Raw genomic sequence first — 15,600 nt, 5'->3', positions numbered from 1 at the left:
AGGGCGGACCTCATCAACACCAGGGGCTCTGCCACCAAGGAATTATTTAACTGCCTCAGTGACCTCGCCTCCGGAAATTGGCGGGTCATTCCCCTCATACCCAGACTCTGCTTCCTCCTCGGAAGATGTGTCAGTGGGATTAAGGAGGTCCTCGAAGTATTCCTTCCACCGCCTGACAATTTTCTCAGTCAACAACACTCCACCCACACTACACACAGTGCAGGTTGAACACCGCTTTCCCCTCCTTAGTTGCCTGACCGTTTGCCAGAATCTCTTCGAGGTAGTCTGAAAGTCTTTTTCCATGGCCTCTCCGAACTCCTCCCACACCCGAGTTTTTGCTTCCGCCACCGCCCGCTTGGCCTATCTATCTACCTATCAGCTGCCGGAGTCCCACAGGCTAACCAAGCCCAGTAGGACTCCTCCTTCAGCTTGGTGGCTTGGTTACCACCACGACAGGCACCAACTACCTTGTGGCTGCAGCTCAGTGCTGCGGCTTCTGCAATGGAGGAGCTGAACAGGACTCAATGTCCCCAGTCTCCCTGGGAATGCTGTTGAAGCTCTGCTGGAGGTGTGAGTTGAAGATCTTGCGGACCGGGGCCTCTGCTAGATGTTCCCAGCACACCCTCACTGTACGTTTTGGTGCGCCAAATATGTGGTGTAGCCGTGGGTCCTTTGCAATACTCACTTGGTCCCTTGAAAAGGTGGGGAGCTACTGTTGATAGTGTTGATCCCGGTGAAGTGCCGCAATTGCAGCCTGAGGCTACGTCCACACTAGCCCGGATAGATTTGAAAACTGTGTTTCCGTCTGAAAACACTCCACATCCACACTAGTGTTTTCAGTCGTTTTCACAGAGTTGTGTGTCCACATTGAAATGGATGAAAACGCCTATGTCCCAGTACTGCGCATGTGTGAAACGCAAGAAGATTCGACCTGCCTCATTTCTGTCTGTCGTTTATTTACTTTCTGGCTCTTTGAACCGTTGCGGCAAAAGGTCGAGGAAAAGCACCGAGTTTTTTAAATGGACTAACAATGAGGTGGAGTTGTTGCTGCGAGTAACACAAAAGTACAAAGTTGCAAAAGCAAGTGAGAATTAAGGAATTTGAAGAAATGCTATCTGGAGCATGTACAGACTGATATTAATCTTTAACAGGGCTGTCAAAATTGAGAGCAAACAAAACAACTGCTGCCCTCCACTATCTTAGTATAATTGGTCACATGACGGCACCCAAATGTATGTGTTTTCGAGAGCGTTTTGAAAACGCTGCGTTTTCCTTCCGCGAAAACGCCATCTCAGTGCGTCTCAGGCGCTCTAAAAACCTGCTTGCTCCAGGCCTGTTGGACAGCTTCACTCCTTGTGCTCAACTCCATGCAGCGCATCTTGAAAATTTGGATAAGGCAAATGTTTTAGTTCATGCCTTTCGACACTGGGCAAAGAACTATGTGTCACTGAGTAAGCTAACAGCTTACAAGGAAATTTAAGTGACCATTGGAGAAGAGGATAAAGCCATGAGAAGTGCAATTCGAAGAAAAGGATTCGTGACAGGGGTGAAGCAAAGTAAGCTGACAGTTGGAGGAAATGCCAGACCGCTTGCGAAATCACATCTGGTTAAGCAATAAAAACAAAATGAGAAAAAAATAGTTGTCCGGGAAAAAAAAAAGAGAGGAAAAAAGTTGACCATGTCAGACAACAGTGAATCCAAAATCTATAAAACAACTCATATAAGTTTTATTTGCTCGCAGTTAAATTATTCAACCAATATATCCAAAGAATAGTCAAAGAAATAGTCAGAAATTAAAGGACAACCACTATACTGTATATTGCCATTGAATATAACAACTGAAATAATTAATTATTGTATCAAACAATCTCAAATATCCAGAATTCATTGGTTCTAATAAGACAATGACAGTAGCTCTGTGTAAATTCAAAACATTACCCACTTTGCTTAAATATTATCTTAATAATCTTGTTTTTCTTTTTTAAAGCTCACAAAGAAGAATGTGGTCTGATTCAGCTCGGAGTACAGCTTTTTATACAGTGAAGCCCCCTTTTGGCTGACTGGTAGTGGTAAGGTTCAAAATATCAGTCCGTTAGCAGGGTCGTACTGCCGTAAGACATCCATCCATCGATGAAAAGAGAAACACAACAAAGGCAACAAAAAAAGTGGCTGTGGAGCCATCAGAGAACACTTAATGTGAGTGTTAACAAAAACTGTAGGGAACAAATCACTGTCATGTATAGGTCTATACAGAGGTTATGGAAGCTGTACAAAGATTATTGTAACAAACAGACAGTAAAAACAAAGCCTGGTAAAAATTCTCAACAACCTTCTAAAAGGATAAAACCCTTAAATAAAACGTGACAAAATAAATAACCCAAATGTTTTTGGAGGGACACCTCCTTTTTTTCCTTTATCAGTTTTTATCATTGAATCATGGCCAGACAGAAAACAAATATACTGTATCAACATAGGATGTTTATACCCTCCATATTAAAAGAGGCTTCGACAAATGATTGTGTCATTTACTCTTTTATCTATGTTTGTTTGATTATTATTCTTTTTTTTAATCTAAATGGGTGGTCATGCAAATAGAAAAAAGCCAAGTCCTTTATGCTTTTAGCTTGGTGTTAAATCTGACAGTTCATCTGTTGGTGATGGACTGGCTGGTTTCCAGTCTTGCTGTGCCCTTAAACACACTTACCTCAAGTACTAGCTATTCTTTCAGCCAACTAGTCTATGCAACTAGCTAGTTTCTACCTAACTGTGCTTTCTCAGTCATTAAGCAGCTTCAGCCTTCGCTTTATGTGTCACCCCCTCTTGTTTTTCTTGCTGAAAAACATTTCTCAAGTCTAGTTCAGCTCCTGAGAGCCAAACCAGGTAGCTATATAGCTTGCTGTAGAGCAATATTTCAAGAGGTTGACTAGTTGATTTAAGGTGGTCTGGTATTCCAAAATCATTGCTTGATGTCTGCTTTGTCTGCCCGACAAGCCACCTAGTCAACAGGTAGATGAGAACTCGCATAAGTAGATCAATTGGCATTCTTAGATTACGCTACGTCTTGTTTGTCTGAGCTGACAAGTCAACTGGTTTTCACAGCAGCTGGTTTGTGAGCAGACTTAAAAGGTGCTGTTTTGGTGCTGTTTTAGTGCTCCAAGATCCAACCTGCCTGCCTGTTGAACAAATAGAGTACTATAGACGGTGGATACCCACGATTGAAGTACTCAGGATGCCTTCGTTAACTTCTCTAGTTCTTAAGTTTCCTAATTCCTTTCCACAAACTCAGCATGACCAGTCAGGAACTTTTTGCCAGTGTGTCAAGGACACATGGTCATGCCAGCAGTGTACATTCCAGCTGGCATCAGCCTGTTACCAGGTAATAGGTCCAAAATCAGAGTGCAATCCTTTGTATAATCCCAGTCTTTCTGTAAACAGTTTACAACCACTCTCCTAATAAGTGTGACACCAAGCCTTCTGCGGTCTTTCGGTAGTCTTTTATTCACAGCTGGGAAGGAGTAGCCCAAAAGCAGTCGATGGGCAGTCCAACGCCAAGTCTGCACACAGTCCAAAAACCTGATGAAAACCAGACGACCCGCCAGTCTACACGAATCCAGTGAAAAGCAGTCTGTATTCCAGTATCAGCTGAGAAGTCCAACTACCAGATGTCAGAGCTTAGTTCTCTGCTGGTGAGGGGTACAAAGGTGCTGTTCAGGTGGAGTTCTGGCTTCTTCCCAAGGGTATTGCTCTGTTGCACCTGGGAAACACACAGCACCACCATGATTAGCACTAACCTTGCCATATAATGGTGCTTCATTTTATGGTATGACAAAATATTGCATGCCAATACTGTGCCTTGACTTAAACATAAGAACTGTACTGCATTTCGTTTCCCAGTCTGTTAGAATAAGCATGTTTTCAGGCTAGATGATATGAAGATATTGTTTTCTTTCTATATTCTCTTTTATTCAAACAGACCTCTTGTTCCCCAGTGAACTGCTCTGAACCCCTGGGGAGAAGAGAGGATTTATTTTTATTGTGTTTAAGCTCTGAGTACATGCAAACAGATAACAGCAAGCAAACTTTAGAAAAGGATACACTGTGCTGATGTTGGGTGCTGGGGACTAACTAAGAACATCATACGTATAAGTGGCTTAGTCTTTTCTCCCACCTGTCCATTCAGCAGTGTCATAGGGATATTGCAATAGACATGGCGCCCCCCGGGGCCCAGAGTGGAGAACTGCACTGTGGAGGGAGGTGGAAGTGGGGGTGAGGGCTGTGGGGGAAGTTGAAACTCATAGCTGCGGCAGAAATGCCGCATTTGAGCTGCTGTAGCACTGTGACCCCCTCCTAATGGCAAGGTCATCTGGTTGTAGTCAGGGATCTCTGTTGCCAAGGCGACCTGTGTGTAAAAGACATGACTTTCTAGTAACTTTCATTAGCTTCAGCATTATTGCAAGAGGCAACTAAATATGAAGCATTCATCATGAAAATGCTGTTTGTAGACTTCTGTTAGCTTCTGGGTGAACTATGAAAACAAGATAATTGTAAATTAATGAAATAAATGTAAATGAACTTAAGTGTAATGTGTTAAAATAATTCAAGCTCGAGTTTCACTTATTTTTCAAAATAGAGCTAAACACAGGAAAACGTGAAATCCCCGAATTCCGTCTGATATGAATTCAAAGGCAAGTTTTAAACAACTGAAACAAACTTTCTAGTCCAAACTGTACATTTGAAAACACAGCAGTGGAAACATAAGAAGTACAGAAACAGTTAGAACATAGTCACAAACATTAAAGAGAGATCCATGGCAGTCAAAGAATTCTGAACTGAACTGGTGGTAGAAAAACTTGTAAAACTTTATCATGGGACAAAGTCAGAAAACTTTTTATTCAGTTTTTATTAGAGTTGACCGGTGGTTATATACATGCAGTTTTAATGTCCTGGTGACCAAAGCCAAAGCCTCATCAGAAATGGTCTTAGTGGAAGAATGGCTCTAAGAAAGTCATTGGGGTAAGGGATGGAGACAGGGAGAAAAATTGAGGTATGGCAAATTACCCAAAATTGGACTACAAATCATTGGCAAGAGGACTTGAATTCAAATGTGAAATGGTTCGAATTGTAATCAGTATGTACAAAAGTGAGTGGCTACAGTCACCGGTAAACCTGGTGGAGGCTCCGTCATGGTTTGAGGCTGCGTATCAGCCAGTGATGTTGGAGAGCTTTTTTAAAATTGATGGAATTACAAATGCAGAAAAGTACAGTCAGATTTTGATCCACCATGTAAAAACCATCTTGAAAGCATTTGACTGGCACTGGCTTTTTCAGTATGACACTGATCCCAAACACACTGTAAAAGTCCAGTAAAAGTGTACCTGGATAGAAAAATGCACAATGAAGCACTATCAGTCATTGCATGGCCTCCCCCAGATGCTGGAGCTCAACATTCCTTCTTTCCTGTCCTATCAAACAGGTAACAATGCATTGTTCCTGATCATCTGCTCTCACAAGGTAGCCCAAAGTTCAGGAAAAAATTAATTTACAGGTGTAACAACGATCAACTAAGTCTGTGTTTTTAAGATTAATGTTGTCATAGTGCAGTGCCAAGGTCACTGATTTGAGAAAAACCATCTACTAATTAATAAAAGTTCGAACTAAAAGACATGTGCTGACCTGATGGTGTCCATGCCGACTCTCATTAGGGGGCACCAGGGAGGCAGAAGTGGTTGTCATGGCAATAGTGGAGACTGTGGTCTGTAGGTCACCAAAGAGGCCCTGTTCACCAGAATCCATTACCTGTTAACACAGAGATTCCTCCAACAGTGAGTCAAAATTCGATCCATCGATTCCATCCATCCATCCTCCCTCCCTCTGTTGGAGGTTATGGGGTGCTGGAGTCTTTCTTTGCTAACAGTCTTTTGCAAGGTCAACGCAGAGAGACATACAATCATTCAACAACTTTATTCAGAGTTTCCACCTATGGGTGAGTAGCATAATCTAAGCCCTGGTGCATAAAATAATTTGACACACCTTTACACACTTAAACACCATCTAGATTCCATGACATCAATTATTAGAGTAGAAGAAGACATTAGAATGATATCACCACGCTGTTGCGGTTGTTGTTAATATTCTCTGTGTAGCATCATTCTTCAGGAAAGAAAGCAGCAGGAAACATTTATTTGCTAATCAGGGCATACACAACCTGAGGCATGGTAAACATCTACACATTTTGCTTTGCTGTGATTCCAATTTTAATACATTACCTGTGTTTTGCAGACATTTTAAAGGCCATCTGCCTGTTTGAATGCGCCCAAGGAAAGAGTACATCTCAGTAGAATTTTTTGGCTCCCATGCATGAAATGGACATTATTAATATAGGTATAGATCAAGATGTCTGAGTTTAAGGGTTTCTATAATGACACATGAACAAATTCACATGCTATCCAAAATGTTTTTATCACTTATAGTCGCACATGTATTGTAGACTTGCTTTTTTTATGAAATTTCTTTTCAGAGGTCATAAATCAGTCCCAGAGTGGAGGCTATACCACTGTAGAAAGATAAAGTATATCGAGAATACATGAAAAAAGACGCAGTGTACCTGACGTCTGGACAGTGTCTCTCTGCGTTTAGCGGGCATATCGTAGACCACCTGTTTCCAAAACTTAGATGACAGCTCATTGCTCTTAGGACCCCTCCACTTGATGATGGATAAAACCTGAAGAGAAGGAGACAAATTACAAAAAAAAAGATTTTGCCATTCTGGCCGGTGATAACTCTTCAGGTCACCCCATAAACTCTCCATCCTTTCATTCATCCGCTCTTTCTGTATACCTTGATGGTATGTTTAAGTGCCTCCACCTCTTGGTAGTTGATGACATTCTTCAGGTCTGCACACTCTATCATGATCACCTAGAACACGGAGAGATTTCTAAGCAGAAGACCTTCGCCAACAAAACTCTCCATATGTAATAATGCAATGTCCGGGTAGGTTCTCAGTAATCCAGGTTATGGTAGTAGTAAGAGCTTGAACACAGAAGGTGAATGAACTTCTTTAAATTTGTAAAGATATTTCACCTCTTATTCAAGCAGCTTCTTTAGTTCTAAAAACAAAAGGTGGGCAGCTCCAAGTATTTAACCCCTAGTAGAGGTCGTCTCTCAGTTATCAGCCACCTGCAATGAAGTTTTGAGATCCAGATGCTTAAACACCCAAATCATACTCAGACGACCTCAATAGGTCACATGATGGGGTGGGACAGTCCCACAGTGGTTTTATCCTTATTTTTGGCTTTAATTCATCTGATGACTCACATGATCAATAGTGGGCCAACAACCACAGCTAGCGTTTAAATACCTGGGACTCTCCACCTTAACTAAAGAAACCTCTTGTGAGGTCAAAGGTCTTCACAAACCTAAAGAAGTCTTCTTGCCTTCTTTTTTCAAACTGTTAAGAATAATAATGCAATCAAGTTGGAAAAATGTCTGTCCTCTAGATTTTTACCGTTGACCTCTGAATTCATACCTTGATCTCCCCAGTAACAAGCATGGAGTGGAGGCGTGTCTCTATCTGGAAGATGCTCCAGCCTCTTTTGGCGACAAACTCTGGCGTTAAAACGATGATCAGACGTCTGCTCTGCTCCACGCTACGAGCCAAGTCCTCAATGTAGGCTGGGAGAGACACATGGAGAGTAAGAATAATGAATAGAGAAGGGACAACTCGGCAGATGGCCCCACCCCCTCCTGAGCCTGGTTCTGCCCGAGGTTTCTTCCTGTTAAAAGGGAGTTTTTCCTTTCCACTGTCGCCAAAGTGCTTGCTCACAGGGGGTCATATGATTGTTGGGTTTTTCTCTGTATGCATTATTGTAGGGTCTACCTTACAATATAAAGGGCCTTGAGGCGACTGTTGCTGTGATTTGGCGCTGTACAAATAAAATTGAATTGAAATTGAAAAAGAAAACTTTTCCTTTCATTCTGTTATTACTAAAAAGTTTCCATGAATATCCACATGATGGTGTAATACCAAGTTTCCTGTGTCTCCAGATTTTGTTGTGAGCCAAAACAGAAGTGACAAAAAAGCAGGTTAATAAGCTTTTGCTCTGGCTTTTAGCTAAGCTTTAGCTTCAGGCAAGTGGAAGCTAAATTGGCTAGTCATTCATATGTAAATTGGGTTGTTACCTGGGAATTCTGGAGGGAGGGGAGTGGGGGTGTGTGGATGAGGGGGGGGGGGAGCTGCTAAAAGCGGTGAGCTTCCTTTTGTTTCATCTTGATGCATTCTCAATCATCCAGGGAAACAAATCTCCAAAAGTCACCAACTTGGAGTGTTTCAGTTTGCCATCTTAGGGAGAAATCAACACACATGGGTGTATGTCCTTTGTTGCTGAGATTTATTGATAAAAACAGTACAAAAAATCAACCATTTGTACACATTTTTACAAATAATTATAAAAAGTGAGTGAGTACATTTCAACATTTTCAGCAATCACTCACAATCCTGGCACTGCCATGGTATCTGTAGTCTGCATTTACCACATGTGTATCTGTTGCAGTGAACACATCGCACAGTGGCATGATTGTTCTTGCAATTGTGTTTGACCTGACACATGGCTCTTTTTCCAGGGCTCGGTGTGGAGGGTTGTGTCAAAGGCAACTGTTCTTTTCTTGCCTTCTTCGCAGCTACATGAGAGTGAGCTAACTCCCTTGCAAGCTCCACCAGGAAGTCCACCCGTCTTTCCTTCGTCCCGGAGCATGCTTGATACAGCACATGTGCATTCAGTGCTGCCATGTCAATCATGTTATAAAACACGGCAACTGGCCAGCGCCGTGTTCCTCTGCGGACAGTGTACTCCCGAACCATCTGGTCCATCTGGACCATCTGGGTTTTGTGCCTCGCCCCGCGCTGAAACACAAAAACGTGCTCCCCAGGATGGAAGCTGGCTCCAGCAGGTTTGTGAGGACCTCAGAGCTCAGCTTCAGGGCCTGCAGGGGGATGTCTGATCACAGCTACAGCTGCAGTTATTATATGATATAGCTGTTTACAACTAACATTTAAACTCTCCATTCCTTCAACCTCTGCTGCCACGCTGACGGCGTATGCGGCCAAACGGAAGAAGACAGTCTATATTCTTAGCAGCATGCACAGCGTGGTTCAGACTGATAACACCACCAAAAGGAAGCCAAACACTGTCACCCTTTACAACAAAACAAAGTGTGGCGTGGATGTGATGGACCAGATGGTTCGGGAGTACACTGTCCGCAGAGGAACACGGCGCTGGCCAGTTGCCGTGTTTTATAACATGATTGACATGGCAGCACTGAATGCACATGTGCTGTATCAAGCATGCTCCGGGACGAAGGAAAGACGGGTGGACTTCCTGGTGGAGCTTGCAAGGGAGTTAGCTCACTCTCATGTAGCTGCGAAGAAGGCAAGAAAAGAACAGTTGCCTTTGACACAACCCTCCACACCGAGCCCTGGAAAAAGAGCCATGTGTCAGGTCAAACACAATTGCAAGAACAATCATGCCACTGTGCGATGTGTTCACTGCAACAGATACACATGTGGTAAATGCAGACTACAGATACCATGGCAGTGCCAGGATTGTGAGTGATTGCTGAAAATGTTGAAATGTACTCACTCACTTTTTATAATTATTTGTAAAAATGTGTACAAATGGTTGATTTTTTGTACTGTTTTTATCAATAAATCTCAGCAACAAAGGACATACACCCATGTGTGTTGATTTCTCCCTAAGATGGCAAACTGAAACACTCCAAGTTGGTGACTTTTGGAGATTTGTTTCCCTGGATGATTGAGAATGCATCAAGATGAAACAAAAGGAAGCTCACCGCTTTTAGCAGCTCCCCCCCCCCCCCATCCACACACCCCCACTCCCCTCCCTCCAGAATTCCCAGGTAACAACCCAATTTACATATGAATGACTAGCCAATTTAGCTTCCACTTGCCTGAAGCTAAAGCTTAGCTAAAAGCCTACCAGCCATTTGGCTGGTGGCGGGTTTTAAAGGTAGAAAAGCCAAATGGCTGGGCTCTGGGCCTTCCTAGTGTTAATATTGTCAGTGCTGAACTAATCCTGTAACAGTCGTGCATTTCTTTCTCCAGAATTACTGAGAGGTTTTAATTCTTGTTGGATTACACGGAAAGCTCCAGCAGCTTTGACGAAGACAAAGCAGGAGGCAAGAAGTGAATTACCATCACAGTATGTAAGGGAAACATCTCGCACAGCAACACTTGCCCCCGCTTCCTGCATGTGTCAAGTTCATTCGTCCATACATGCCTGAGGTGAGTGACGGGCGGATATAACGGAGTGACAGAAATGCTTGTGCAAGAACTTTGGCTCTGACACAGCACGATGCAGTCAGCTCTTAAATGGGGATCAGAGTTGTGCTGAGCCACCATCGCCGGTTGTTACTTATAACTAAGTGAGGAATATGTGAAGTTGACGAGGAGAAGTGGCAGGTGATGGGATGTGGACGGTGAGTTAATATGAGGTGAAGCTACTATGCTTCAGCATTAGAGTAGCCTCCACGCCAAACCCAGTGAAAACCTGTCTTAACAAACAACCCAATTACTTTTTTGCAACAGTGTGTGTGTGTGTGTGTGTGTGTGTGTTTTCTTGGAACACATTGCTCATTATTTCTAAAATTTGTAGTTACAGAAAAAGTATGAAAACTTTGTGTTCATTGAACCACGGCTCCCCCCACCCCGTCTAAATACCTCTCTCTTTCTCCATCTCTGCTAACTAAATTAATGACAGACTCTCCAACAACACATTGCAATTTCACGCTCAATTTGAGGGGCACAAATAGTACAGTACATCCCCAAATTCATTCTCTTTCTTTTCTGTTTCTCTTGGTTTGCCTTTCTGCCTCTCTTTTTTTACATTTTCCCTCTCACATTAACACCTCCTTGCCTCTCTCTTGCCCTTGACTGCTTCCTGCTCCCCCATTTATGAGGATTATGTAAATCAATTAATAAAATAACCAGTGACCCTGTACCCACTGCTTTCTGTTCCTTGTTATTTATTTCTCGCTCTCCTGTTCATTTCAGAGGGTTAAGTGGAGTGAATAATTGAATGGTGTGTTTTGGGTCGCATTGCTATGCTGCTCTTTCAGCAGCTTTGGTTACCAAAGAAAAGACTCTTGTTCAGTGTAGGCATATTTAAACCTGGAAAAAGTTACATGTTATATGCACAGGGGATATTTGTTTTTCGGATGTTTTCAGGGCAAACACAGGAAATATGACTTTTTCGTCTGCCGGGTGCGTCGGGAAGGGGCATAATTTTAGCTAAGGTCACGTAAAGTGTGGCTTTTCATTATGAACCATACTTAAGTAAACATATTTATGTATTTTAGGAGAAAATGTTAAATAATTCAAAGAGCACATATTAGCATGTGTCTTTTGTGCCACATTATACGGTTATTTCAGTCGGTGTATATTTTTTGGTTTGATGTTTTGAGGACAAGGAGACGTGGGATTTTGGTACCAAAATGCTAATACACAGGAAATGATAGCTGTATTACTTTATTTCACGCATTAGACCTCAGAGACCTCAGACATTACTAATTAGAATTAATATCCTATTTATTTAGATTTATTTATTTTTATACTACCTTTAATTGGACTGTCCAGTTTGCTTCCATACTGGTCTAGAGAGGCCTTTGCAGGATGTGCTCTTTTAGATTTTCTTTGAAAGCTACATATTCATTATATAAGACAAAGCAGTCAGTTTGAGGCAGTGTTAGGGACACTGCTTAATAAATACTTATTTAAAAACGTATTATTAAAATAATTAGAATGACACATTCCTCAAAGTACCACAGCAATAAAAATTATTTAGCATTAACAAACCACAGTGTACATGTTTAATGTTGATCAAAGGAGCTTGTAAAGAAAAGCGTCTGGACTTCTTTAAGTTGCTTGAAGACGTTTCACCTCTCGTCCAAGAAGCTTCTTCAGTTCTAAGGTCAAATGGTGGAGAGTCCCAGATATAAACCTAGTGGGAGTATCCCCCCAAAGAGGGACAAAAGGACCCCCTGATGATCCTCTAATCGCCTGAGCCAAGATGTGAAACTGGGTGTGGGTCCCAATCAGCCAGAGTTTCGGGTGAGTTCATTGTGAAACCTGGCCCCACCTTATCATGCGAATTCATATCTGGGACTCTCCACTATTTGACCTTAGAACTGAAGAAGCTTCTCGGATGAGAGGTGAAACGTCTTCAAGCAACTTAAAGAAGTTCAGACGCTTTTCTTTACAAGCTTCTTTGACTACGATGACCTGGATGACTGAGAACCTTCACAGACATACGTTTAATGTTGATGTTTTTTTGAGATATCATTTGTATGAATTTGAGTGTTATATTGTTATATGTAACATTCTATGCATAAAAAAATGTTGATAATATATTTTTAATTATCCAGATTACTTTAGGAGTCTAGGCGGAGATATAGAAGAGACATACGAACACAGACTATGATCGTAATATTTGTAACCATGTTTTTGGCCACTTGGTGAAGTCAATACTTACTCTGCTCTCCTTCTGACTTAGTGCTCAGTTTCCTTGAATGACTGAGTGAACTTTCTGGGCTGAAAATGTCTAAGGACACATATTGAACACTTCTGGTTCATATGACCCACCCAGCACTACACATTGTTCATTTTTTGTTTTCGTGCCCCACTCGCCCTCTTCCTTTGAATGTATTCACTCTCCAAACCGCAGCCTCATTTCATGCTCAACCATCTACCATTATCTAATAAAAATGCTGTCAAACCTAAAATAAGGATGTTGTCCCAGCTAGTGAACTAGTGATTAAGTGCAGAGGGGTGTATAAACACAGAGGGGAAGCCCCCAGCAGCTTAGGCCTATTCCAACGTATCTAAGGGTCGATTCGGGGTCAGCTGATGCAGCCCTAACTACAAGCTAATATAAACATATTGGACAACTTCATGCTCTCAACTTTGATGAAACGGTTTGGTGATGCCCCCTTCCTGTTCCAACAAGACTGCACAACTCTGCACAAAGGAAGGTCCATAAAGACATGGATGAGTGAGTTTGGTGTGGAAGCCTTGACTAGCCTGCACAGAGTCCCAACCTCTGTGGTCAACCAGAAAAAACACCTTTGGGATGAGACTGCGAGCCAGGCCTTCTCGTCCAACACCAGTCTGACCTCCCAAATACAATTCTGGGAGAACAATCAGATAATCCCATAAACACACTCCTAAACCTTGTGGAAAGACTTCCCAGAGGAGGTGAAGCTGTTATATCTGCAAAGGCGGGCTGACATCTAGATTAACAATGGGATATCCCTCAAGTTCTTAAGAGAGGTCAGAGTGTTGGAAGTGCAAGATTGGTTTCACACATGCTACCCAAAATGACACAAATGTTTTTATGGGCTTTGCACCAGATATTATTAACAATACCTGTGTGAGCACCACATCCTGGTTTGATGACAGTCACATCTTTGCTACAAAAGACGTCAGTTGTATTTAGTGCCATGTTACCACATTGTTTGAGGTGTCTATATCTATATCTCTATATATCTATCTCTATAAATATAGAGAGATATATATATTGTTGTGGAAATTTTCCACTTAAATAAAGCCTGCAAATGAGCGGTGAGCGGTAGCTAACATTCTTTAATCCAAACACACAAAGACAGCAGACAATCAAGCCTGATGGAGCCCCTGCATGTCCGCGGGACAGACGGTCAGCAGAGTTCTCTGAGTCTAGCATGGCTCTCAGTTAAATACCTTCTTCAGGAACAAAAGGCAGTACACAGCTGTTTCACACCTTAAGGTTCACACTCCCTTGCTACTTCCCAGAGTCCTCGAGGAGACAAAAGACTCTGGTCTGCTTCCCCCAACTTCCTTACTACACCCCCACCATTTGTCTTACTGTATGGGTGTCAGACATGTTAAAATCCAGTGGCACCAAGGCATTATACAATAAAATAATGTGATTAATACATAAGTAAAAGAAATTCCTATACATATCTCTCTCTCTCTCTCTCTCTCTCTCTATGTATATATATATATATATATATATATATATATATATATATATATATATATATATACATACACAGAGATGGGCAGTAACGCGTTACTTGTAATCTGATTACTTTTTTCAAGTAACGAGTAAAGTAAGGGATTACTATTGCAAAAACGGTAATTGGTTTACCGTTACTTTCCCGTAGGAACGCTGCGTTACTGCGTTACTAAAACCGTGATTTTTTTGCGAGAATGTCTCACGACAGTGACGTAAGCGAGTGCGCCGTTAGTGACAACAGCTGTGTGCAGATCAACAATGGATCACATATCGATTGTGGGAGAGAGTATGAGCGTGCAGCGTTTAAAGCGTGGAAGTACTGACCTTACTTTGAGTTTGATTCCATAAAAAGTGACAAAAACATTAGCGTCCATTGTGTGTGGGAAGAAAACTTCTTTTTACAGCGAAAAAAACCCCTAAACTTCCAAACAAGCACCGAGTGCGCAACGACGTAATGGGAAACTCACAGAGAAACTCGCGGATTCTTCAACTGACCGCAGCACACCTGCACCAGGGTAAACCTCCGCCTACGCCAGTCCTGCTTTACAGGTGAAAACAGAGCAAAAGGACCGCTAGTCTTTGACTTTATTTATTTTCTGCTGTGTTTTACTTGCATCTATTTGAAAGAGTGAGTGTAAACACAAAAAATATTTTATTTTATGTGCTGGAATGTGCAGAAAATAGCTTTAAATGTTAAACTAATTCATTCAAGTCAGAGAATGTTGCATATAATTAAATTTTTGCTTGATGCATAAAGTTAAAAGATTAAAACTGACAAAACAAGTTAAAAAAAGAGACTTTTCCATTTGATTACATTTTGTATGATGGATTATGCAGAAAAAGTAGAATTGGGCTGAAAGATCTATCACTTTATCACCTATTCAGGTTGTAAATCGTGTTTTTAAAAAGTAACTAAGTAACTAAGTAATTAATTACTTTTGAAAATAAGTAATCAGTAAAGTAACGGGATTACTTTTTTGGGGAAGTAATCAGTAATCAGTTACTGATTACTTTTTTCAAGTAACTTGACCAACACTGTGTGTATGTATATATATATATATATTTAGGGGTGCAACGATATTCGTATCGATATTGAACCGTTCGATACAGTGCTTTCGGTTCGGTACGCATATGTATCGAACAATACAACATTTGTAATTTATTTTATCAATTTTCCTTCTGACGATGCTGTCTGTGTTGAGCGCTCAGTGAATCTGTGTTCGACTACTCCGCCTAGGCTGCACTGTCGAGCACAGATCCACTGAGCGCTCAACACAGACAGCATCGTCAGAAGGAAGAGCGCAGGGCAAGCTAGCGAGACAGAAGTTAAGCTCTCCTTGCAACAGGCAAATTGAACCTCATTCAGATCTGGCGTTTGGAATTATTTTGGTTTTCATGTGACGTATGACCCTGAAGGTAAGCGAGTCATGGACTAAAGTAAAACAGTATGTTGGATGTGCCACGCAATGCTCAATTACATGGGTGTGAACTAGTGTGTTAGCGCAGTTAGCTCGTTAACGTGTTGGCCGTCTAGCCC

General features: G+C 41.8%; 1 protein-coding gene across 4 annotated transcripts in view; it reads right to left on the bottom strand.

The window, feature by feature from the left end:
- Positions 1–1,242: 1,242 nt before the first annotated feature.
- The window catches only part of il1rapl2 (interleukin 1 receptor accessory protein-like 2), a 470,217-nt gene continuing 455,859 nt past the window's right edge, over positions 1,243–15,600 (bottom strand). For 2 of the 4 annotated variants that reach the window (XM_026186343.1, XM_026186354.1), the window contains exons 13-19: positions 7,526–7,671; positions 6,838–6,915; positions 6,605–6,721; positions 5,674–5,796; positions 4,169–4,399; positions 3,976–4,006; positions 1,243–3,754 (exon numbers count right to left, since the gene is read on the bottom strand). In XM_026186343.1, coding sequence (XP_026042128.1) covers positions 3,666–3,754; positions 3,976–4,006; positions 4,169–4,399; positions 5,674–5,796; positions 6,605–6,721; positions 6,838–6,915; positions 7,526–7,671 — 815 coding nt within the window. In that variant the 3' untranslated portion in view covers positions 1,243–3,665. The remainder of the gene's footprint in view (positions 3,755–3,975; positions 4,007–4,168; positions 4,400–5,673; positions 5,797–6,604; positions 6,722–6,837; positions 6,916–7,525; positions 7,672–15,600) is intronic. The other 2 variants (XM_026186326.1, XM_026186335.1) reach the window with 1 other exon arrangement.

The sequence above is a fragment of the Astatotilapia calliptera genome, chromosome 2, assembly GCF_900246225.1.
Source record: "Astatotilapia calliptera chromosome 2, fAstCal1.2, whole genome shotgun sequence".
Classification (NCBI taxonomy): domain Eukaryota; kingdom Metazoa; phylum Chordata; class Actinopteri; order Cichliformes; family Cichlidae; genus Astatotilapia; species Astatotilapia calliptera.
This window is presented reverse-complemented; position numbering and strand designations above follow the sequence as displayed.